General features: G+C 34.9%; 1 protein-coding gene across 6 annotated transcripts in view; it reads left to right on the forward strand.

The window, feature by feature from the left end:
• DMD (dystrophin) overlaps nucleotides 1-27,384 on the forward strand; it is a 2,143,628-nt gene that overhangs the window by 943,876 nt on the left and 1,172,368 nt on the right. For all 6 annotated transcript variants that reach the window (XM_033109718.1, XM_033109734.1, XM_033109713.1 and 3 more), the window contains exon 42: nucleotides 17,948-18,142. In XM_033109718.1, coding sequence (XP_032965609.1) covers nucleotides 17,948-18,142 — 195 coding nt within the window. The remainder of the gene's footprint in view (nucleotides 1-17,947; nucleotides 18,143-27,384) is intronic.

Consider the following 27,384-nt stretch of genomic DNA (forward strand, 5'->3'; position numbering starts at 1 on the left):
TATAAATATTTTCATCCTCTAGATTTAAATCCTTTTTTGTTTGTTTCAAAGATATAGCGATTCCAGAATAGCATCATTTGGTTGTGCTATTTGGAATCCAAAAAATAGAATAAATCAGTTACTTTAACACAGAAGCATTACCTTTCCTGTGTTTTATCAAAATTGAAAACAAGAAAATGCCAAACTGTAAAAATGCACTGCATTTACGTAAATATGTGTGCTTTCTTTGTATTCTTCATTTCCTAATAAAGAGTCATGACAAGACAAATACTTAACTTAGTTCTTTGTGATTTATAAAATGCTTTTGCATTCATGATTTTACTTAATTCTTATAATTTAAAAAAGTGCCTCTTTGGATACAAAAAGCAAGCAAATTAAATCAGTATTCTGAAAAGTTTTGAGAAATGAAAAATGAATGAAGTTTTTTGTTTTGTTTGTTTTCCATTGGGAAAAACACTTTTGTAGCTGCTTTTACAAAGTGTTTTTGGAAACAGAAGGTATGTTAAGAGCTCAGTTACTTATCCTTAGAAATTATCTGATATAAAACAAAGTTAAAAGTATTGTATGAAGGGGGTTTCTTAGAGTTAACACTTGAACCTTCACTGGGCAGAACAGCACAATTTTATATTGGAATTCTTGCCATGGGAAAAGACAATGATAATTATATTTTGGAACATTGACAGAGAACAAGCTATTTCAGGAGACACTACCTTGATTGTAAAGTAGAATACATTAAGCCCAAGGTGCCCTTAAACTCACCAAACCCTAAGAAAGAACTGAGCATAATCTTTGGTAAGAAAAAAAATAATGGTTTTTTTCCAGTGACTGTCATATTTTGCAAAGTTATTTATAACTTGGCAAAATGTATTATTTTAGAAAAAAATACCACTAAACATAATGGTTTCTATACACAGAGCAGCACCCGATTTATACAGAGGTCAGGTGGACGTCATTACGATTACCTGGAACACAGCCAAGAATCAGAAAAGGAGTAGAACCACAGGCCACTGGATTCCCTACGTTGATTTGATCAAGTTCAGACAGTCCAAAGCTTACTGAAATTTCTTTTTTTCTTTTTTTGACTTTAAACTTCAAATTTATTTTCTCTGGTAATGACATGGCCTTCAATTTATTTATTTATTTATTTTATTAGTTTCAGGTGCACAACATAAGGTACTAGTTAGACATTTCTTTATGAGAGTACTATTCAGGTCCTTTATTGGATTTTCAAAAATCTCACTCTGATTATAGAGATAATTCTAATAAACTTAATAATCTTGTTTTACTGCCCCCGGTAGATTAGAAGCCAAAAGGAAAAGGAAAAAGAATAAATGACAGAAACATTCAATAATAGCTGCAGCCTGGAAGTGAGGCAAAAAAAAAAGGGCCTATACATAAGGATATAGGGACGCATGACCTTGAGAAACTCTTTAACAAGGACAACAGAAATTAGAGAGAGAAAAACAGAGAGATAGAGAGAGAGAGGAAAAGAGATTATTTCTGTTCATTGTTATTTATTTGATTTGACTTATACTTAGCATGGAAAATTTATTTTAACAGTTTATTCTCAGATAAAATTAAGCTAAAAAATCATTAAACTCTCATGTATTAAATGTAAAAGTGTTTAGCACATAATGGCATATGGCATATTTGCTTCCTAAAACACTGCTCCCAGCTGATGTATACATCTGTCTATCTATATCTATCTATCTATCTATCTATCTATCTATCTATCTATCTATCTTCCTATCCATCCATCTAAATATCTATTATCTATCTACATATCTGTTATGTGCATGCACCTATGTTATAAATATTTGCATATTTGTAAAATATATACTTTTTATATATATTTGCATATTTGTAAAATATATATTTTGTAAAATATATACTTACCTATCCTAAGCTCATCGAGACGTTAATTTTAATAGTTTACTCTCCATCTTTTAGTACTTCCAAAAGTTTTGTTTTGTAACTTCTGAGTTTTTACTATAGGCATATAAAATAATTGTGAATATTTAAAAGGAAAACAGAATTTGGGGTAATTATCAAAATCATATAATTTGGAATTAGGTTATATAATTTTGTTAATAGTATTATTATTATATCTCAAGGTTACTAGTGTCTCTTCAAATTAAGAGCATTTGCCTCATGTCAGGGCAAAGAAAAAGGAAAACTTTACAGCTTTACAAAAAAAAAAAATTAGACTGCATTGGAAGAATTAAAGCAGCCATTTCAAAATTGCGAAAGAAAAAAAAATCTGCCATTTACTTTTTTTTTAATTTACTTTATTTTGATTAAATGTATTGAGGTGACATTGGTTAAAAAAATTATGTAGGTTTCAGGTGTACAATTCTGTAATACATCATCTATGTATTACATTGTGTGTTCACCACCCACAGTCACATCTCCTTCCGTCACCATATAGTTGATGACCTTGAGCTTCTTCTGTCTCCACCTCTTCTAGCTCGAGATCTGCTTTGGCTTGAGTATTTTTCTCATTAGTTATTTTATTTCAATTAGATTTGGGTACATTGAACTCTTAAGGTTAGTCAAAATAGATCTAGCATGGGATGACCTTATGTAAGAGCACAGTTTTCCATGTCCTGTTAAGGTTCCTCACTCGTCTTCAGGAAACTCAAGCTCCCAAGAAAAATGATCTCATCACGTGCCAAAGCAGCCACCAGTCACTCATTGCCAGCACTGTTCAGTCAGTAAGGTGTGCAGTGAAGGCCAACAGTGATGTTTTAGGTTATAATGTGACATTCTTTCAAAATACATGCCTTCTGCTTTCTGAAGCATTTTGTCTTGGTCTGTGCTTCTATAAGTTCCGAGTCCATAGTATAGGCTTTACTACAGTTTTGAAGTGAAAACAGCCTGTTAAGGGAAAGCCGAGAGGAAAAGGCCATGACTATTCAAAAACAGGTTACATAAAGATTTTATTTACCACTGCATACTCTTACCTTTTTAATTCTAGTAAATGCTAGTTCAGATCTCTGGATGATTATTTGAAATGTAATACAATATTAGTTTAACAGTTAAATCAATACAAACATAAGAAAACATTAATGCTCTCCATTTCTTCCTACTCCTAATTCCACTGCTCCTGAAAGAAGAAATGTTTACAGTTTACTATTATCTTTTTGTACTATGCTCTATGCTTCTTAACTGTAAATATGGTATAAATATAGATATACTTTATCTCTTTTTAAAAATACTGCCTCATTCTTTCCCTCATTATTAAATATAGCAGTCTGTCAGGGACATTTTTCCAGGCAATGCATACAGATAGGATACATCCTTTCTAATAGCCTTAGGAGATGAACCAACATTTATTCCATCGTTTCTCTTTATTTCTGGATTATTAGATTATGATAAGAAAAAGTGACCTGTAAACTCCCTAATTTTTATACTTTTAAAAACTTATCTTTGTGAATGTATCATCTTTTTTAATGTCCTTGTAACATAAAAGAAGAATATGCCTTTTCATTTTATACAAAACAGATGTTAAAAATGATTTTTATTAAGATATAGCTAGCATGCAGTATTATATTAGTTTCCAGTGTACACAATAGTTATTCAACGTTTATATACCCAGAGAAGTGATCACCATGATAAGTCCAGCAACCATCTGACACCGTACCACGCTATCACAATATTATTGACTATATTCCCTGTGCTGTACATTACATCCCTATGACTTTCTTGTTTTATACCTGGAAATTTGGACCTCTTATTCCCCTTCATGTTTTCCCTCCTTTTTGAAGTTTTCAATTATAGTTGAAATTCAGTATTGTTTTATATTAATTTCAGGTGTACCGCATAATGATTAGACATTTATATAATTTAAGAAGTGATCCCCCTGGCTAGTCTAGTACCCACCTGGTGCTATACATAATTATTACCATATTATCCATGTATTCCCTATGCTTTACATCCCTGTGACTATTTTATGACTACCAGTTGGCACTTTGTAATCCCTTCACCTTTTTCACCCTGTCCCCCAACCCCCCTCCCATCTATCACCCTGATAAATCCAATACCCGTCTGACACCATACATAGTTATTACAATATTGTTGACTGTATTACTTAGGCTACATCCCCATGACTACTTTGTAACAACCAATTTGTGCTTCTTAATCCCTTCCCCCTTTTCACCCATTCCCAACCACCCTCCCAGCTGGCAGTGATCAAAATGTTCTGTGTATCTATGAGTTTGTTTCTGTTTTGTTTGTTTGTTTACTTTGTTCTTTAGATTCCACATATAAATGAAATCACATTGCATCTGTCTTTCTCTGTCTGACATACTCCACTCCGCACAGTACCCTCCAGGTCCATCCGTGCTGCTGCAGATGGCAAGAACCCATTCCCTACTAGGGCTGAGCAATATTCCATTGTATGTATGTACCAGCTCCTCTTTATTCATAATCCATGGATGGACACCCAGGCTGCCTCCACATCCTGGCCATTGTAAACAATGTTGCAATGAACATATGGATGCACATGTCCCCTTGAGGTAGTTTTTTGGGTTTCTTTGGATAAATACCCTGAAGTGGCATTCTTGACACTTGTTATAGACTTTGTTTTAAAGTCTATTTTGTCGGGTATGAGTATTGCTACCACGGCTTTTTTTTTTTTCATTTTCATGAAATGTCTTTTTCCATCCCTTTATTTTCCGTCTCTGTCTTTCAATCTGAAGTGAGTCTCTTGTAGGCATCATATGTAAGTGTCTTGTTTTCTTATTCATTAAGCCCTCCTGTGTCTTTTGATTCAAGCATTTAATCCATTTACATTGGAAGTAATTGTTGGTAGATCTGTAGTTATCGCCATTTTATTATTCATATTTTTGTCTTTTATTTTTGTCTTAAATAATTTCCTTTAACATTCCTTGTAATACTGGTTTGGTGCTGAGTAACTCCTTTTGCTTTTTCTTGTCTGGGAAGCTCTTTATCTGTCCTTTGATTCTAAATGATAGCTTTGCTGCGTAGAGTCATCTTGGTTGTAGGTACTAGCTTTTCATCACTTGGAGTTATTCCTGCCAGTCCCTTCTGGCCTGCAGTTTCTTGAGAAATCAGCTGACAATCTTATGGGAGTTCCCTTATAAGTCACTAGCTGCCTTTGTGTTGCTGCTTTTAGGATATCTCTCTGTATCTTTAATCTTTGCCATTTTAATTATATTGTGTCTTGACGTGGGCCTCTTTGGGTTCATTTTGTTGGGGTCTCTATGATTTCTAGGCTTGTATATCTATGTCCTTCTCCAGATTAGGGAAGTTTTCTGTCATTATTTCATCAAATAGTTTTTCAATTCCCTGCTCTCTTCTTCTGGTACCCCTATGATGTGAATGCTGGCATGCTTGATATTGTTTCAGAGGACCCTTAAACTCTCTTTACTTTTTTGGATGTTTTCTCTTTTTGCCCTTCTGATTGGATATTTTCTGCTACCTTATCTTCTAAATCGCTGATCCAGTCCTCTGCTTCATCTAATCTATGGTTGACTCCCTCGAATGTACTCTTCATTTCAGTTATTTTAGTCTTTATTTCTGTTTTTTGTTATGTTTTCTATCTCCATTTTTATGTTTTCTATCTCTTTGTCGAAGTTATCCCTGAAATTGTTGAGCATCCTTATAACCAGTGTTTTGAACTCTGCGTCTAGTAGATTGCTTGTCTCCATTTTTAATTGTTTTTCTGGACTTTTGTTTTGTTTTTTTATTTGGGACATGTTTCTTTGTCTCCCTGTTTTGGCCGCCCCCTTGTGTTTGTTTCTCTGTGGGGCTGCTATGCCGCCTGGTCTTAATAGAGTGGCCTTATGTAGTAGGTGTGCTGTGGGACCCAGTGGTGCAATCTCCCTGGTCACTAGAGCCAAGTGCTCTAGGTGTGTGCCTTGTATGGGTTTTGTGTTCCATCCTGTTATAGTTGAGACACGATTTCTGTTTTCACGTCAGTGGGAGGGATTGACCCTCAAGCTTGTTGGTTATGAGGACTGGCTATGACTATAGTAAAGGAGCTGCTGTGCAGGGGCTGACCCCTCAGAGCAGGATTCACTTTAGCGGGGCTCTGGTGCCTGCCCAGTCTGCCTTTGGATGTGTGGTTCTTGGAGGTGGCTGGGTGAAGCGCTGGCCCCGTCTGAAGCTGGCCAGTGGGCCTGACAGCCCTGGGGCCTCCTAGGAGGGGCCCCGCTGCAGGCCAGTTTCAGCAACAGTCTGTGCCGTGCCCGGGGCTACCTGGTAAGAGCCACAAAGCAATCCACAGAGGGACGCTGCCCACACTGTGCTTAGAGGTGCTTTGAGAGGCCAAGTCATGAACCGAGGCCAGCTGTTGCTAATGCCAGGCTTAGGGCTGCTCAACCAGAGGTACGGAACTTGCTGAAGCCAGATGCTGCTTGGTTGGATTTTGAGAGCCTTTGAGAGATTTTAGGAAAGTCCTCAGCATGAGCCAAGACAGGCCCTTTGTATGGAAAAGCCACTGGAAGTGGCTTGGATGTGCCTGGAATGTTGGGTGGGGCTTGGCCTCAGGGAATCACGTAAGGCTGGGCAGAGGAAAGGTGACAGCCAGTTAGAAGGAGACTCAGATATACATCTGCCTCCATGGGCACACAGGGAAAGGGGAGGGTTCAACAAAGAAACAGTGGCTTCTGCTAGCTCCAGTCCTCGCCCTGAAGATAGACAATTCAGTTCCTCCCAGTGTTTCTTTTTCACCTTTCAAGCTGCTGCCCCAGTGCTGGAGCTAAGAGCTAGTGAGTCTGTCACTGAGTAAGTCCATACATGGTCCCTTTATGAGGAGCGCCTGGGACTCCCGCCGCCCTCATCTCACTCAGCCACAATCTCCACTGGTATTCACAGACAGAAATTATGGGGACTTCTTTACCTGACACTGAAACCCTGGGCTGGGGAGGGGCTAGGACCCCTCGCTCTTCCTGGAGTGGGGGAACTCTATAACTAAGATAGCCCTTCCAGTGCTTAATGGTCATATGTGGGCGTGGGACCAGCCTGTTCTGTGTCTCTGCCCCTCCTACCAGTCTCTAGGTGGCTTCTTCTGTATGTCCTTCATTGTAGGGCTTTGGGTCAGCTAGACTTCACATGATTCTTAATAATGGTTGTTCTGTGGTTTAGTTGTAATTGATGAGGTCCTGAGTGGAGGTCAGCACAGTGTTTACCTACCTTGCCATCTTGACTGGAAATCAAAAGCCAGTGTGGATTAAATTCAGCTGGTTGGTTTAAAAAAATTTCTGTTTGACCCCGTTTACCCTCATCTACCACCTCACTTGAAACCTATGTAATTTTACTAACCATTGTCACCCCAGTAAATTTTATTTAAAAGAATTTTTTTCTATCCCTGTTTTTTGTTTTTGTTGTTTTTTTCTTGTCCTTGGTCTTTTTGATCTAACAAATTCTGGAAGGGGCATATGGAAGCTACCAATTACAGCTTTGATATTGTCTCATTCTCCTTCTATTGCTAATAATTTTTACCCTACGTAAAATGCAGCCAAATATTTGGGGCATAACAATTAATGACTTTTTTTTTTTTGGTAAGAAATGACTTTTATCATTACAATAGTTCTCTTGGACCCATTTGGCCTTTAATCATACTTCATTTGATATTATTTTGACTCTAATGTTTTACAAATTATTTTCCTGATGTAGCGTTATCATTACATTATATACTATTATGACCTTAGTTTTTGATGTTTCTCATAAACAGATTATAGATGGATTGTGTATTTTAATCCATTCTGACAGTATTTCTCATCTTTTAATGGGGAAATTCAGCCAACTTCACTATTGTTATGATAACTCTTATATAATTTTTAAAATTCCTTCTATCATATTTTATGGTTATTGCTTTATTTCCTTTTGTACCTTGTCTACCGTGTTTCCCTGAAAATGAGACCTAGCTGGTTCATCAACTGTAATGCGTCTTTTGGAACAAAAATTAATATAAGACCCGGTCTTATTTTACTATAATATAGGACCTGGTCTTTATAATATAATATAATATAATATAATATAATATAATATAATATAATATAACATAATATAACATAATATAATACCTGGTCTTATATTAATTTTTGCTCCAAAAGACACATTAGAACTGTTGGTCTGGCAAGGTCTTATTTTCAGGGAAGCACAGTATAATTTTATAATTAGTTATCTCTATTACACTCTGCTACATCCCTCACCTTATTGCAGGTAATTTTGAAGTTAAACTCTGCATTACCATTTTACTAATGCTTAGTTTCTTATTTTTAACAATTTTTAATTCTGTATTTCTCTATTTACACTAAAATTAAGTAAGAATATTTCTCTCCCCACCAATATAATTTACTCTGCTGCTCCTCATTCTTTTCAAGCCAAGATAAAATCCTTTAAAAACCAATGATTCATAATTTTAGTTCTTTACTATTGTTGTTTTCCCTTAGAGCATTACTTATCGAGTTCAAGAAGTCATATTATCACTCAAATTACACTTACAATATCATTGTTCTGTTAAATTTAACAAAAACCTTACCGAGTGTATTGTTTACCACTCTTTTTACTCTTTATTTCCCCACTTGGAAATCTCTATCATAGTTTGTTTTTCATTTGATTGGGATACTTGAGAAATTGTCTCATAAAAAGTACATAAGGATGCATACTTTTTTAGTTCTTGTATTTTCAAAATAGTCTTTTCTACTCATAATGATGGATTCTCTGGGTAATAGTAGCATTATTGAGTCTCTACCCTCTTCTTTCAATAGTGTCTAGGTTGTAGAAAACCCTCTTCTAGCTTCCTTTGTTTACACATGAGAATTATGATGCTGGCCCTAGTTTCATTTTTGTTTTTGTGTTTTGTTTTGTTTTTAACTTTTCTCTTTTTGTCAAACTTTGTAAGATGCTCCCAACCCCATTCCTCATAGTTCGCAAATTTCACTAGGATATGATTCAAAATATTTCTAAATATGTGTCTTTTATTCTTTAATACTTCTTGGTACCTGTGTAACATTTTTAACTTTAGCAAATCAGTATTTTTAGCTCAGTAAAATTTTACCTTATGATTATTTTAATAATTACTTCTCTTCTGTAGGTTCTGTTTTCTCATTCTGATACTTATACTGTTTCCGTATTAGATGCCCTGATTCTATCGTGCAACTTTCTTTTCACTTATGATTACAGTTTCTTTCTGTTTTTCTCTATGTTGTGGGATATTTCTGGTTGTTCATCCAGAAACTACATTTTGTTTTTAGCAATGACTACACTCTTTCCCGAGTCATCTGTTGAATTTTTAAAAACCAGGTATCAGGCTTTCTGTGGTCTAGTATTATCTTTTTAATGCTTTTCATTTCATTTTTAATAAAGCTCTCTTGTGTTTCTTCTAGTATATTACCTGTATGGACTTGCAGCTTTGTTTCCCTTCTTCAGTCTCTTGTGTCTTCTGAAATAGTCTGTGTTCTTTTTCTCATGCTTAAAGTAAAGGGTGTGAAATTTCCTAGCATAAATACCAGTCAGGGTTGAGTGTTCTATATAGTGTTGATTTGAGAAGCAATAAAAATAATGGAAGTATTTTTTTCTTTTTTCTGGTGAACAATGCGTTAAGATCCCAGTACCTTCCAGAATAAGTATTGTGAGAAAGTATCTTGATTTCATGAACAAGAGGTGGGGGTTAAGGCTGTCCTTAGCCATTTAGTACAACCACTGTCTAGTAATATCTTCATGAAGCAACCCAGCAGGTACTGATTCCTGCATGGGACAAACAGATCTTCAGTCAGTTGTCTCTCACAAATCTCCCTACATACATAAGTGGAAATCATCATATACATAGTTTCTATCCCAAATGATGCCAGAGATTCACGTATCTTTTAAAGACCACTAGTTCATGGTCTTTCTCTTTCCACCTGTAGCTCTTTTTCTATAATTTGAGTCCCGGATACATATATTCTACTAGATTCTAGTAGTTAGTCATGACTATTTCAAAGGTTGTCTACTCAGCTGAGAGGGAGACAGAAAACTTTTGTATATGAAGTAATATTCCCATCATCTCAACATTTCCATACACACACACATACATATGCATACCGGGGATGCCAAAAAAATGTATGCACATGACTTGTATTCATCTTTTTTTATCAGTATATATTGAGTATTACAATTTTAATACAGTTTTTTTCTTCCTTAAAATATGTATACATTTTTTGACACCCGTCTGTATATGCATAAATTAATACAATTTTAGTAGCTATATCATGTATATATATTTATATACTTCACAATAGGTGCTTTTATTAATTTAATCAAAGTTGAATGAAGTTACATAGAGATTGAGGATATATATATATATACACACACATATATAAATTCCAGTTTAATAAAATCAATCAGATGTAGTATAACAAATTGATTGAATCTTCAGATTTTGACATTTCAAGTTGGATTTAGTAGCCAGCCTAAAGCACCATTGTGAGGAAAACTGTCAATCTAGATATACTACAATTGTTTTCTGATACATATAGTGCTAGTATTAATACTTTTCAGATGAAAGTAAAGAGCTTAGCTTTTGCATTCTTGACTTTCTGTATAAAATGAACACCATAGTGTATTTTATCTCATCAGCAACTAAATTTTTAATTGTATTTTCTTTTAAATACTTTAGATTTAAATTTTTTTTTTAATTTATTGGGGTGACAATTTTTAGTGAAATTACATAGATTTCAGGTTTACAATTCTGTATTACATCATCTATAAATCCCATTGTGTGTTCACCACCCAGAAGATTTAAATTTAAATAGTCACGTGTGGCTAAGGAGTACCATATTGGATAATGTGTTATAGGCATCTTCACTATCACATTTCTATTAAAGTCTCATTCAAAAGCAGAATTACTGCACTTGCATATTCAGACATAAATGCTTTGTTGCCACATTAAATAATCTAGAGATAAATGATGGCTAGATTTTCTGAGATATTTTTCTTGTGTTAATTTTATTTTCATGTTAAATTAGTGTATGTATGTATATGTATTCATTTTCACATATGAACATATTAAAAAATCCCCATGTATTCCCAAACTGATATATTGGGATAGCTTACTATAAAAAAAATACATACTGGGCATATAAATTAAAAGTTTTATGTGAAGCGTTTTGGAAGAGTTAGCAGGGTTCGAAAGATTTATTGACTGCAGGTCTTCTCAGACATTTTACTTTGCTGATAGACATTGTAGACCTCCACGAAGGGGCTAAAATTAATATCCAAAAATTTCTGTATAAGAATATGCCAAATAGTTATTTCTTTTTTGTTCACAAATAATGAGTTACATTAATATCTGAGAGGCAACTTAAGAATCAAGATATGTATGTGTAATAGCATTTAGCTAGTGTTCATTACATTGGAGAAATGCAACAGTTAAATCAGAAAGACCTTTTAAATCTCTGTCAATAAAGATTACATTATGAAATGAAGAAAATATTTCTGTTTGAATTCTGGGAATTCCAAAATGGAAAGTATATTACTACTGTAGCCCCCAGCAGTTCCAGTTAAATGTATATTTTTAAAATTATCCTTCTAAACTGACAGTTTCTTCATTCATTTATTCAAGAAATATTTTTCATAGCCTACTGTATGCCACATATAATGTATGAGTCTTTTCTGCATTTATTTTACATTGTAAGGTACCTAGGGTATATAACCTTATTTATTAAATTGTCATGTTATTTGACTGGTGATTTCTTAGAAGGTAGGCCATATATGTTGGTGCTTATGTGTTGCTGCTTACCTTGGTGGGAACCAAAGCCCTTTTCTTTCACTTCTTTCACAGCCCACACTTAGTGACTAGAATTCTACCAAGTTACTAATTTATGGTAATTCATTGAAATTCCTTATTAAAATGCAGATGTTATCATCTGAAGGTTAACGCTTTAAACCACTATAAGCCATTAACACATTATTGAGATTCATTTTATCAGTTTAATTAGATGGTGATTTAGCTTGGCTCTGAGGAATTACATAAATTTGAAGGTGTGGCCGGGAAGAATTAACATGTGGCAGATCAATGAGCAGGTCCAGCTCCTTGAGACCCTTTGTATAGCGCACTATGCCTACCTGGCCATTTAGAAGTAGGATGTACTTAAAAATTGGCAAATCCAACTTCACCTGAGTATCTCTCACTGACAGCCTGCCCTGCTCCAAAAACATGTATTCTAACTTTAGAAAATAATTGATATGACTATAAAGGATGATTTTCTACAATATTTTACTCTGATTATTTTATGCATTTTGTGTGTGTTTTTTTTTTTTAACAAGAGGTAAATTATAAGCTTCATGTCGTTTGTTGATCAATTACTTAATGATCATTCAAGGGTCGAGCCTCCCCTTTTTTGTTTCATAGCTTGACATAGGTAATTTTCTAGATGATGCAATTCAGGGTGGGCATACCTAAGAGCAAACACTGTCTCATTACTATTTTCTCTATGTAAGATCATAAGCAATCCATCTGGACTCATTAGATTGATTATTCGAGATCTTTTTGACTAGTGACTGAATTAAAAGCACCAAGGCCGGGTACTGTCAGAATGCTAGTACTGCCATGCCATTTATGGCCAAACAGTGAACAGGAAAAAGTAACCCATACCTATCTCAGGTGTGTCATCCTCTTTTTTGTATGCCTTATTAGTTGAGTCTTTTATTCTCTCTATGGATTAATGTGGTGGGGTTTTTGTGTTTTGTTTTGCTTTGCCAAATTAGCTTATATTTGCCTTTTTAGGCTTACAATTTCTAGAAATGATCGAGGCCAAATGAATAAAAATAGCTCAACTGTCCTTCTTACTGTAATGATCCCTAGAAGGAAACTCAGTTGTCTTTCTCTGAAGACTTTTGTGACAAGGAGAGAGATCTACCTGTGTAAGATAACTCTTTCCCACTTCCATGTCATTTATGAGCCATTAGAACCCATATAAAACTTCTAATCCTATTTAGGATTTACACACTATTGTATTATTATTTTTAAATAATCTATAATATTTAAGAATGTCCTTTTGAGGAAAGATATAATCAGATATAAATTAAAATATTTTCATATCAGGACTTTAAATCATTGATAAGTAATTGTTTTATTTTGAAGGTTTGGCACATCTTTTTCTTTATCAACACTAACAGAGTAAAAAAAAAAAAAATGGCTCCATCACTGTATTACTTTTTTGTCCAGGTAGTAGTCTATTTTTGTTAGTCAGACTTTGAAGGCATTGACATATCTTCTATGTACCATATTTATACTAGATGTATAGGTAGTTTTAAGGGATATATCATAATAATAGGGCATATAGCACATTTTCTTTCTTCAGATTCTTTGGCCACATAACTCATAAGTATGCCAGTAACCACAATCCATTTGAAACTTTTATATTAAGGAGAGAGAAGTCCTTTCAATCATGGAGGAAAGTGTTTTGTTTTAAAAACTTAGATGTAATGTACCATTTGTTTCAAAATGGGGTTGCCTTCATTTCGTGCAGTTATGTGGCCCTTCAAGAAACAAATTTGATAATATTGTATGTCAACTATAATTGAAAAATAAAAGGTCCCAATGGAAAAGAAAAAATACATTTTCTCAGTCCTCCTCAAAAAAAAGAGAAATAAATTCTAAGTAATAAAAAGAATGTGATAACTAAAGTTTCAGAGAAACTGATGTTATTTTTTAAAAAGCTTTATGAGTGATACCTACATAGCTCAAAATCTCAAAACTGTTTTTACCTCGACTACGGGTGTGACAAATCATAGTTTTGTCCTATACTAATACTTTTTAAGCATCAATTGAGTTTTTCATTTCTTAATAAAAATAGGTACTTTGAGGTCTTCTTCCACATCTCTTGATTTTCATTCCCAGAAAATGAGGATAGTGTATTCTTTTGGGTATGTATCATTAGAAAGGAATATGAACAGAGAGAAATAAAATGAATTAGTATGGCTACAGCACTTCCTTGCTAATGACTCATGAATATCTATAATGATGTAAGGTGGTAAAGAACATTAACAAAAGCAAGTCCATTTTCAAAAGGTTAGACAGGATTTGTACACATCAGGATTCAGAAGGATATAATTATTCAAGGCAGAGTTAATGAAATTCAAATGAAAAGGCAAAATCTGAATATGAGAGCATGGGTTTTGCATAAAGAAGAGAAAGTGAACATGATTCTGCCAATTACACTGATTTTTAAATAACTGTCTGAAATTTTTATTAAACCAAACTGAAAGTCATTCAATGAATATAGCTTATTCATTATACACCTGCATGACTGTGTCAAAAGGAATGATACATTTTAAGGAGTAGATAGTAAACTAGATCTCCACATGTCTGACTCTCTTGATTAATTTTTTTTCTTCATTAAATTTTTAACAGTTTCTTATATATGAAAATTATGATACATCTGTCTAAAAATCTATTACATATATATATATCTGTATATAAAAAATCTATTAGAACTTCATAATAAATGAGAATATTCAAAATGTATAAAACTGAGTTTTCTAGAAAATGAGTTGATCGTTTCCCAATGATATCAAAGAGTTGTTTTGAAATATTTCTATTTTTCATAAAAGTTCACAGGATTATTCCTTAGGTTTCCCTATTCAGCTGATATGTATCACTTAACTTTTCCTGTCTATGATGACTGGGTACTATGTATCAAGATAATAGGAGGAGCTAAATCTTCCAATAGATCAGATTTGATTCAATGTATTGAATGTGTGATACTAACCTTTTTAAAGTTAACTTACAAAACACATCTGAATCATTGCCCACAGGTAATTGTAACTGGAAGGCATTTGGAATTGCAGGCATTTGTTGTAATTTAATTTATTTTGCAAAAGAAAAAAACAGAAAGATTACTCATTTATCACCAGTTAAGGACAGCTAATATTGCAGTATTTTTCTCAATAAGATCTTTTCTAAAGTGATAGAATATACCTTTCTGTTTCTTTGTTTGCTTTCATCAACCATAACAGTTTTAATATTTCTAAATGGATTGGAGACTCTCATCATGTTGTGTCTGAGCATGGAGTGAATAGGAGGTCGCATAGTTAGTCCACTCATTTCCATGAATTTATACCCATTGCTCTAAGACTTATCTATGACAGTCTTGAAAATAATTACAGTGAGCATATTATTAATAGAGCATATCCTACCTGCAATACAATAAATAGCTAATGATTCTTTGAAGGGTGTTACAATCAGCTTAATAAGGGCTTTATCTTTAAAGCAAAAGAAAAGCAAAAATGGTTTCTAGAACCAGGTAGAAAACTTCAATTATTTGAAGAATTTTGGATTTAAATAGATACCACATAATGTTTTCCTAAAAGAGATTTCCATTAAAATACAGGAAAAAATGTTTTTTTTTTCTTCTTGATGTGATAATGTGATGTTATAACAAGAAAAATACGTATATGAATCAATATGCAATAAAAGAATCTATGACATGCACTTGTAGTCCAGTGGTTCAAAACTCAACAAATGAGAAGCCAGAGCACAGCGTGTTCTGATTCTTAGAGCCTCGGGTTAAGCCTTCAGCCAACGCTGGATCTTATTTCTGAGACACCGCACTCTGATCTTCAGAGGTATAAGGTCAGAATTAATTATTATTTAAATAAATATTATTTATATATAAAGTTCCTCTATGAAAACAAAATATCATTAGCCACAAGCACCAAAGATTTAGAAATTTGAGTTTTAAATTGTATTAGAGGAAATTAAATCCAAGGCAGTAGTCCAGTTTATGGGTTTATTTTTATTGTGTCTAACTGTTCAGTTTAGTTCCTTGCTATCTGTAACCCATAAGTACTATAATTTATAAGGCACTGATATGAATTTAAGACAGCTGAGAACATCTCAAATGTATGTAATGAAGATCTAGGAAACGACATTTCAAAAATGAACCAGAAAGAAGATATAAAAAACTTATAATCATTCCATCTAAGAGAAAATGATGATGATAACAGATATCAAAACCTTTTGGAACTCATTGATTTTTTTTTAAATAAGACTGAGATATTTTCTAAACCTTTTGAAGATAAGTCTCGTTCTAAAACAACACTTGGTTAAACAAAAATGCATGCATACATACATACATACATACATACGAGAGAGAGAGAGAAATTATTACTTTTCTTCTACCCAACCCTGTCCCTAATAACAAAAACCACTGTTCTATAAAAACATACAGGTATAAAATGCATGTAAATAGAAAGATAACTGTGCTATTATATAAAAATGATATAGGAAATATTCTTGTTTCAGATAATGTAGAACTAACTTACCCTCTGGAATTGAAGCAACTGAGGCAAATAAAACAGACAAACTTATTAACTTGGAAATTTTTATTAGGAGCAATAGTTACCAGTCTAACGGAACGTATGAAAAGTCAGAGTAAATTTGCCGGACTTGTATTGTTTACTGGTTAGTGTTAAACGTAATGTGTCAGTGGAAATTGCAAATAGCCTGCTGACTTATTTTTCTTTTAAATTGGTGAAATGGTGGGTTTGAAATGAGGAGATTGAGAATTTCGATTTAAAAATCTATGGTTAAATCTATGAATTGTCCTCATCAAACTGTAGCCCGAAATTCTAATATTATTTTAAATGGAAAATTAGAAGTGTGCGTAGATTATCATTCCATTGATCACGAAGGAATATGTGTCATGTATTTGGTCAAATATGCACATGAAACCAAACTTTGTGAAAGGTATCATTGTGTAATTTAAGCTACATTGTGTAATTCTGTGAATTTGCAGTGCTGTAAGAAGATGAGCAGCCTGAGTTAGAACTAATTTATTTGTATATTACGGAAGAATTGAGTACAAGAATCCTGTACCTGAGAAATGAAAAAGAAAGCGTAAATGGACCACCTTATAATTTTCTCATCTTTGTGTGGCTTCAGTTTGGGATCCTAAACTCCACTTAATTACATTACTGCGAACATGAGGATGGCTGTGCAGCAGTAAATGGCTGTGCTAGCATGCTTATCGTCAGAACTTCCCCAGAGACCCTGCTACTCCAACCCTCAGCTGACCCCTTCAACAGGCAGGTGGCAGTTGATCAATTCAAAACAAAGTTACAGGGAAACTAATTTCAGTTACAAGAGTTTTGCTGCTTATATGGTAGACAGAAGATAGCAAAGGTCATCTATCTTTTTGAATTTGCACGTCAAGTAGTATCTATTTCTTCCTCTTATAAGGAATAGGGAAAGAGGTACTACTGGCCAGGTCCAAAAAGACTCTGAGCTCCAAATGTCCATCACGCCTATCACTTGAATGCTAGGTAGGAAAGTATAGATGCAGGGAGGAAAGAGGGGTGCTGCCTTAGATTTTAGGGCTTTCTGGGGTTCTTACTAAAATGTGAATTCCACCCTCAGTCGTATTCATCTAGTGCCTTCCTTAGCAGCTTAATTTAGCAAGAAGCTAGCATCAAAGAGAGGACCTGCTGTCTGGAATTTGGAGGAGAGGCCTGCTTAATAGTAAGGCACATACCAGCCAAAAACCCTTTGCCCCTCTTGTACCCTAGTCAATATGGGGTACTGGGAGGGAGTATGGGAAAGGTTCCTTTGGTACGAATACCACAGATGTAGAGCCCCCCCTCCCCGCCCCCACCCATCCTACCCCATACCAACTGACTACTCCAGGAATTTAAAGTTACATTTTTCTAAAACAGTTGTAACAATTATCCTTTCCTTAGGGTATATCTATGACCTTATGGCTCTTGGTCTTTCCTTCTTCTATTCATGGTGCTAATGTGGATGTATCTCTTATAAATCGCTCTAGCACTTTTTGGAAGGAAAGGGTGTATAAATAATAACGTTTTTACTAGATTGACACATTTTTATCCACTTTCAGCCCTCTGTCAGCTATAAACTGGAATCTGTATAAACTCAATAGAGGTCTTTTCATTATTAGGAAGCTAAAAGAATTGTTCTTTTGTATATCTATACCAGCACACCGTCCGTGAAGAATCGGTGATGGTGATGACTGAAGAGATGCCTTTGGAAATTTCTTATGTGCCTTCTACTTATGTGACTGAGATCACTCACGTGTCACAAGCTCTGTCAGAAGTGGAACAACTTCTTAATGCTCCTGACCTCTGTGCTAAAGATTTTGAAGATCTCTTTAAACAAGAGGAATCGCTGAAGGTAAAAGCGAAGCATTTTCATTTAGATTTGACAGGCTGATCACAGTGATCATTGGCGGTACCAAAACAGTTGACTTAAGTATATAAAATGAGGGTATTTTGACTTACATGTGTCATTCTTAAAATACTTTGTAGGATGGTTAGCTTTCGACCTCTGGGGTAGAACGAGAGATGTAAGTTAAAAGAGGTGTTTTATAATATTTAACATTGAGAGACCTCCTAAAACGAAGGAATATACAAAAATAATTGTTTGACATACATTTAGGGCGGGAGAGCTTATCAAAAAAAAAAAAAAGAAGCTGTAATAGAGGAATGATTTATTCCCAACTGAAACATTATTTTGCTTCTCCCATAAAAAGGGAAATTAGACGAGGTTTTAGATTATATCTTGTTGCTTATTGTTTTACTTTGGTATTTGCCTCTTACACATATTCAATTTCAAATTTGTGTCAGTATCAATACAACACTATATGGAATCTAATTGAATAGAAAGCAATAAAATATTTCCTTTAAAGTTACTAGGCAAGGGCCACCAACGGAATCCAGCTGTTTTCAAAGCACCAACGACAAGTTCTGAATTCCAAACGAAGACAAAACATGAAGAAATAGGCTCTGAATTTTAGTGAGAAGTAGCTGAAGATAAATGAATATAACATCAAGAAAATGTATATAATAATGTATGTCTCAAGATAATTTTTGTGATCATACATTTCACACTCAAAATGAAATATTACAGTATCGCCAGAGCTTGGTATTTTCTAATGCAAATAGCATAAAATTATATACAGAAGATGAATTTGCTCTCAGCAGCACCTATTAACCAAAGTATTTTATACTCTAAATGATTTGTTGAAAGCTCATTCCATATCACACATTTATCTGCATAAGTATACAAATAGATAAGGCTATTTGTTTGTTTTGGAAATCAGAGTTGCAGTATCTTGAGTGACTTGAGTTTTATGTCTTGCATTATATCAAATAAGCTATGAAATTACACACTCAAGTAAAATAAGAGATGCATGGCTCTCTCGAACTACTCCATCCATTTCGGTACGGTGCTATTTCATACTCTCTTTGAAGTAAAAGTCAAATCGCTGATGAGTACAGTGAAGAAAAGAAACCCAATCAATTGATAAAGGAGATGTGCCAGCATTCCTGTCATTATTCACATGAACTAATTTCTCGTGACAGCACAGTTTGTAAGTTCATCATTGTCATTCAACATGTAAATCACTGCTAATGAGCTAATATTCATTCCTTTCCATGTTCATGAACACATGGGTCAGGAGAGCAGTGACCCTAATCTTATTAAGTTGCCAATTGAATATCTTTGTCTTCATACATCTTAACCCTGGCACACTCAGAATGATCGGCCCCTGGCTGTACCCATAGCTAATCATTCGTTCTTCCAGATATATTTTATAATATTAGAGCTGACACCGATTTTGGTGGTATCGATTACTATGTTTTGTAAAAAGGGAGTGCAGGTTTAATTTAACAGGGTTATTGAATCCTCATTAGATGTAGTTTTGAGCATAATTCCATCTCACTCCCAACAGATCTGCAGCAGGCAAATGGGCTTCCTACCATCGTGGGCTTTTTGAAGGGGGAGAGTTTTGATCTCAGTCTTTTCAATGAATATGTATTTCCTCTTAAAGGCATTCATCTTTGTCATTATCCAGTAGTAAAAATAGAAAGGGAGCACATAAATTGTACAGCTGCTGGTTGGGAAGGTTTGGAATTAAATTGTGGTTGATTTTATTTCTGACAGATTTGCATGACTCAAATTATGGAACTGTAGTAGGTATTGCTGTGGTTTAACATACATATTTCTTGCAAGGGCAATGCAATACAAATAACATAATGAGTTAAAATAATTATTTTCTGAACAAGATATAACTAATATAGCACATATGATTTTCATAGATATATTGAATTGGCAAGCTACCTAATCATTTTGACAAAGACTAAGCAGATAAACACCTATTGGCATATGGAAATCTGCATTTAATAGCTAGTACACTAGCTAAGGCACAAGTACTGATGAATGAGGGACTTCTACCTAAGTAATATTTGTCCTCATATCAAAGCCAATTTAGCATTGTGAATCAATTAATGGTGATTGTAAAAAGGTAACATTCATTTCAAAAAGAAAAGTACCGTAATTTTGAAAGAACCAATTGTTTTGCAAGTTTTGATCAGTATTAGGAATACTTTTTAAGAAAAAAGTCAAGTGTCGATATCAATTGATAAAATAGAATTACTGTGTTAAATCATCAAATCTTGCTGTAGAGCATTTCATATGAAAGTATGAACATAAAACAGAGTAGAATGGTGGTTTCCAGAGGCTACGGAGAGGAAACGGGGAGTAGCTGTTCAGTGGTATACAATTTCAGCTGTGCCAGATGCGTCAGTTCCAGAGATCTGTTGTGCACCATGGTGCCTATAGTAACAGTAATGTATTGTACACTTAAAATTTTGTCAAGAGGGTAGAGCTCATGTTAAGCGTGCTTATCAGAATAAAAAATTAAAGCAATACAGTCGGAACACTGACAGTTTGAGTATCACACGTTTCAAGTTTCCACATGTTGTGCCCCTGAGAGCTTTAAATATTAAAACTCTGGTCATGAAAGCAGAAATGACTCATTACGAGGCCCAATACAAAGGATTTACCCTAATGCCTCCATAGACCTGATTTTACTGAAAGCTTCAGTTCCACTGGTGTGTGAGATACTTTTGGAGCCTCACCTCTACCCCTTCCTCACTGAGCGCCAACTGCAACTTCCTAGGATTCTGTGCCTTAGGCCTCACTGTATTCCCCAGAGGCAATACAGTTCAGGGGATTAAGGCTCTTCCTCCCCACATCTCCCAACAAACCTCACCCAGTGACAGGTAGCTTTCAGTGGATGAATACCACTGCTCATTCACATCTTCAGTTGGGGTAAGTCTGAGGCATGTGATACACTTTGACCGGAAGTTCAGAGTGCACACCATGCCCAGTGCAGAGGGCTGGGGGATCAGGATTGACACCCCATTGTACACAGTAGGTATCTTCCTCATATTATACTCTTCCCTGGCTTTATTTTTACCCTCCCCACTCCTTTACCAGTGTTTACTTGCATCGTTTCCAAGTAAATCATTTCCATGCATATTCTACTCTCAGGATCTGTTTCTAGGGAGACCCAACCTAGCACAAGTTTGAAAGAAAGAATGGCATCTGTACCGTTTATTCGGCACTTGCCAACATAAATCCTGGAAAACACTCCGTGCAGCTTGGTGTGGAATTCCCCAGCGGCAGTGCTGCTCCCTCACTAAGGAGTACCTTATTTGCTCAATTAGGCCTTAGCCTTGATAAAGGTACATTTTTAGGGCAAAAATAAGAGCATGACTTAGAATAAGGATGACAACTATATTTCACCAAAAGATAATGGGAATCAACTTTTATACAGTGCTTAGGCACTCTTTTAATAATGTACCTATATTGACTCATTTTTTTTTTTATTATTAGTTCCAGGTGTACAAAACAACATAATGATGTGACATTCATACCCCTCACAAAGTGATTAACCACAAGTTTACAACCCATCTGATATCATGCATAGCTATTACATATACTAACTCATTTAATCTTCCCCACAACTCTGTGAAGTATCGAAAATCATTATCTCCATTTTATAGATGAAGAAACTGAAGAAATAGAAAGTGACCTGACAAAGCTGACACAACTTTGGAACAAGCATTTGAACTTGAGCAAAGTAGCTCATGATCTATGCTGTTAACCACTATACCCGCCACCTGTCACAGTGCTGTTTCTTAGGTGCTATGTTGAGCATAGCAAGAGTGAATTTTGGCAATGCATAGTAGAATACTGAGGTCTGCCATGCCCAATGCATACAAAAATGTCTTGGCTTCTAATTCTAATGGAAGTCATGCCAGCTTAAAAAGATTCCATTAAAGGAAGGAAGAAGGAGAGGGAAGAAGGGAGGGAAGGAAACAAGGAGAAATGGAAGGAAAGAAGTCAGACATGCATCACTTCAGTTATCTCATCTAAGCGGATGATAGTACGGATTTTCTGGTTGAGGTGGATAGAACATTTTGTGTTTTTGGTAGCCAAGAGGGAGACAGGAAGTGTGTACATACTAAGAAAGCTCACAGATGTTGACGGGACGCTTGAGCCCAATGTAGACTTTACATAGGATCGAGAAGTAAAGGCAGCCTTTGTTGAATCTCAACAGCACTGGGGAGAGCTTGTGAGCTTTAAAAGAGGGAGATTATAAAGCAAACTGGTTCAGTCTTCTTTGACTGGTTCAGCTATTATGCATGGCTCTTGAGACCGAAAAGGAATTGTTAGAATAAGCTGCTAATCTAAGGCGTCAGGATTCATTCATTTAAAAATATTTATTAAGCTCTTACTATATACCAGGCTTTGCTGTAAGTGCTTCAAAAACAGTAAGCAAAACCGATGGACCCTGCCCTCATGCAGCTTTTATTAAAGCAGCGGAGACAGATTATGAGCAAACAAAGAAATAATAAGTAAGTACATATTGTATATTTAAAGATGAAACATGTTATGAGAAGAAAAGAAAACACAGAGTGGGCTGTATAAGACAATTACAAGGGCAGGAGTATTGGGAATGGTGAAAGGTGGGATTGCAATTTGAAGTACAGTAGAAAGACAATGGAGCAAAGATTTGAAGAAGAGAAGGGAGTCAGCCTGGCTGTTTGGGCATTTTATTTTATTTTAATTAGTTTTAGGTGTACAAAATTTTTTTAAATTAGTTTTAGGTGTACAAAATACCATAATGATTAAACATTTACACCCCTCACAAAATGATAACTTCCCTCCCAGTCTACTACCCCTCTGACACTATATATAGCTGTCACAATTCCAATGACTCTATTCCCTATGCTGTACTCCACATCCTGTGACCATTATTTATATATATATATATATATATATATATATATACACATATATATGTATATATATATATATATACACATATATATATGTGTATATATATATATGCATAATTACAGTTGACATTCAGCATTATTCTACATCAACTTCGGGTGTATAGCACTGTAATCAGGCATCTACACAATCTATGAAGTGATCCCCCTCATAAATCCAGTGCCCATCTGACACCCTATGCAATCTTTACAACATTATTGATTATATTCCCATACTGTATTTCATATCCCCATGACTATTTTGTGACTACCAATGTGTACTTTCTAATCCCTTCACCTTCTACTCCGTCCCCCAACCATCAGTTTTTTCTCTGTCTCTGAGTCTGTCTCTGTTTGTTTGCTCATTTATTCTATTCTTTTGATTCCACATATAAGTGAGATCACTTGGTATTTGTCTTTCTCAATCCGACTTATTTCCCTTAGCATAATATTTTCCAGATCCATCCACGTTGTTGCCAATGTTAAGATTTCATTCTTTTTTAAGGCAGAGTAATTCACCATTGTATAAATGTACCACAATTTCTTTATCCAGTCATCTATTGATGGGCATTTCAGTTGTTTCCATATCTTGGCTATTGTGAATAGCACTACAATAAACATAGGGGTGCATATATTTTTTCGAATTAGTGTTTTGGATTTCTTTGGATAAATACCCACGAGTGGAATTGCTGGGTCATAAAGTAATTCTATTTTTTATTTGTTGAGGAACCTCCATACTATTTTCCATAGTGGCTGCACCAATTTGCAATCCAACCAACAGTGCATGAGGGTTCCCTTTTTTCCACATCCTCGCCAACACTTTTTTGTTGATTTATTGATGGTAGCCATTCTGACTGGGGTGAGGTGATATCTCATTGTGGTTTATATTTGCATTTCTCTGATGGTTAGTGACGTTGAGCATCTTTTCATATGTCTGTTGGCCATCTGTATGTCCTCTTCGGAGAAATATCTCTTCATGTCCTCTGCCCAGTTTTTAATTGGGCTGTTTTTTTTTTTTTTTTTGGCGTTGAGTTGTATGAAGTTTTTTTTAATGTGAATTTTGTAAATTTTAGACCCCTTATGAGATGTATCATTGGCCAATATCTTCTCCCATTTAGTAGGATGTGTTTGTTTTGCTGATGGTTTTGTTTGCTGTGAAAAAACTTTTACTTTGATATAGTCCCATTTGTGTATTTTTTTCTTTTGGTTCCCTTGCCCGAGGGGATATATCAGTAAAAATATTACTAAGGGTAATGTCTGGGCATTTTAAATAGTCAGTGCAAAAGCCTACGTGTCAGGAGTGTGCTTAACTTGATCGGTGACCAGCAGGAAATCCAGTGTGGCTGAAAGACAGTGATTTGGGGTGAGTAGTAGGACATGAGATCAAAAGGGCTGTGTGGGTCCAGATTTTGAAGGGTCTGGTAGACCATTGTGAAGACCACCTTTCACTATGAGTGAGATAAGGGCCAGTGTAGGTTTTTGAGAAGAAGAGTGAGATGATCTGATTTATATTTTTCAAGGATCACACTGATTGAGAGTCGAACTGCAGGGAATGAAGAGTAAAAGCAAGGAGAACAGTTGGAGAAGAGATGCCAGTGGCTTGGACTAGGGTGGGAAGGAGAGATTTTTAGATTCTGGAAATGTTTTCAAAGTGGAGATAGCAGATTTATTTCTGTAGTCACACAGAAACTTGAGCTTGGATGTATAAAGACCCGTTCTCAGCAGATTTGGGCCTTAGTTAGGAAAATTTACGTGTCCTGTGAACTTGGCAGTGGGTCCCTTGAGGGATGTAATATTTCTTCTCATTGATATTTTTGCCTCCCATCCTCCAGTCTGGCCTTGAAACGGGCACAAGTACTGGCCATGGAGACCTTATCACCCTGATCAAAATCTGTCTCTTCTGGAATCTATTTCATTGCATATAAGCACAAATTTAATAATATCAGTCACTTGAGTGAAGCCAAAATTAATGCCATGCACAAACTGACTTTTTCTATTCTGGTATTAGGAGAAGTAGATAATGGAAGAAGGCACTACATATACAAATCTGAAGGAAAATAAAAGAATGACTTTCTGGCCACATCCTAATACAGGGGCATGGCTAGATAAAGGGATAGATATTTCACGGATTTAATAATACTCCTACAAAAGGATGTTGCCATTATTGTAAATTACATACTCATGGATCATAGAAAATATCAAAACAAAATTTGATTACAAACTTCAAAAAAAATTCTATATCAATTTTCTAATAGAATAGTTTGGTGCATGGAAAAATACGACTTTCATTAATACTACCGTGTTGTAAAAAGCGATCTTTTGGACAATATACAACAAGTTGAATAATGTAATCATTGAGTGATTTCTCTAGGGAAATTTCACGTTTTTCAACTAAAATGTTTATTCAGTTATAAATATAATTCTTTCTTCAAGTGCTTTTATGATTTGGGATATATTTGTTTGAGTTGCTATTTATATTTTTGAATTACTTTACAAATATTAATCTATTCACTGTAATTTAAATCTCGCTTAAATCATTTCTATAGTACTTCATTTTTCACTTCTGTTATACTGAAGAGATTATAGATTTTGCTGCATTGTAGTCACACCTAGTCCATATTTATGTATGCTTTAGTACAGATCTTTTTAAATATATTTTATACATGTGTCTATTTCGTACAAACTTATTTATTTTTTTTCTCTTCCATTATTTTATCAGGCCCAGCAGTTGTCCTTCTCTAACTCCCTTACTGCAATTTACTCCCGTCTCTGCTAAAATGTACTTAAAGAACTCACTCCTACTCGTTCCATTCTCTCAGCAAGACTATTTTGATAATCCCCACCCTATAAATTCTGGAAATCAGAAACTTCCACATTAAAACTTATGATTCATGAGGCTAGTGGAAATTTCGAGGTTGCAATTAAGTTGCTAGGAGATTTTCTTCTATTCATGAACTATTCAAGCTGTTCTTTGACCAATTGTGATGTTACTTTTCGGTCTGTAATCTATAATTAGTGATTTATTACTTATTCAAAGATAGTACATCATCCCATGAAGAATGTTTTGGCCAAAATAAATAGTTATATTTAGGAAGTGTTTTTCCCATGTGGACCAGAAACCGTGAAGAAAAAATCAAAAGGGCAACTTACCACAGAGCCACTAAAATTAAGTTTTAAAAATTTCTTTAGAAGCTCAGAAAAATCTAATTAATAACTACTTTAATGCCTTTTGATTGAACACTCTTCCCAATTTGATATGTCATTAATGTAGTGCCTGATAGCTGGATGGGACATAAAGAGGTTAAGAATTAGATTTATATAGGGTGTTGCTTTCATCTGTCAGATAAAGACAAATTCCAGAGAGTGAAAATGACCTGGAATTTGAGCTGGTACTCCGATTTATCTTTCTCAATTTTAAGATAGATCTACTCCCCAATGGTTGCTGTCACAACAGCTACGAATGGGTTTCTATAATTCTTTTTTTCTTAGAAATGAAAGTTGTGTGCTCTTCTGTGAACCAAGTTACAATGGGGCTCAAGACATTTTTGTAAGCTAAAACTGCTTAAAGCTATTTTCACCTTCCTAAAATGTGAAAACAATAGTGCAGGGTTTTGCAAATCTACACACACACACACATGCATTTAAGTGTATGTATACCCATTGAACTGCAGGGCTAAATTTATTAAGATGGTGACACTGAGTCAGCATCAGCAAAAAATACAATTTCACCGTTTGCAGCGGTTTGTAAATGGGCCATCAACTTGTGACCTATCTATCCCCTATGCAGACCAATATCCATTATACTTAGGACTGCTGGGGGGAAAAAATCTTGTTCTTCTTGTTCACTACTGAATCTACAAGTCCTAGAACAGTACCTAGCACTCAGTAGTAACTCAGTGTACTTCTGTTGAATGAATGAATGACAGTCTTGTAAGTCCAGATTTGGACTCTGTGATTGCATAGGACAGAGCAATGTTAATCTGTCAATAACAAGACTGAAAACAAAAGATTCCAAATTTCTTTTCTGCATTATACCTAACTCCATGCGTGACCTCCTTAAGACATGTGAATTCTAACAATCTATGCATACGTACCAGCGTGGAGATATTTGATCTAGGTTTGTGAAGAGTGCATTTGTTTTTGACTAGCCTTATTTTATTTTTTGCCACAATTTAAAATTTTTTTCAGTTACAGTTGACATTCAGTATTATTTTATATTACTTTCAGGTGTACAGCATAGTGATTAGATATTTATATAATTTACAAAGTGATCCCATGATTAGTCTACTA

This window comes from Rhinolophus ferrumequinum, chromosome X (genome assembly GCF_004115265.2).
Source record: "Rhinolophus ferrumequinum isolate MPI-CBG mRhiFer1 chromosome X, mRhiFer1_v1.p, whole genome shotgun sequence".
NCBI classification, from domain to species: Eukaryota; Metazoa; Chordata; class Mammalia; order Chiroptera; family Rhinolophidae; genus Rhinolophus; species Rhinolophus ferrumequinum.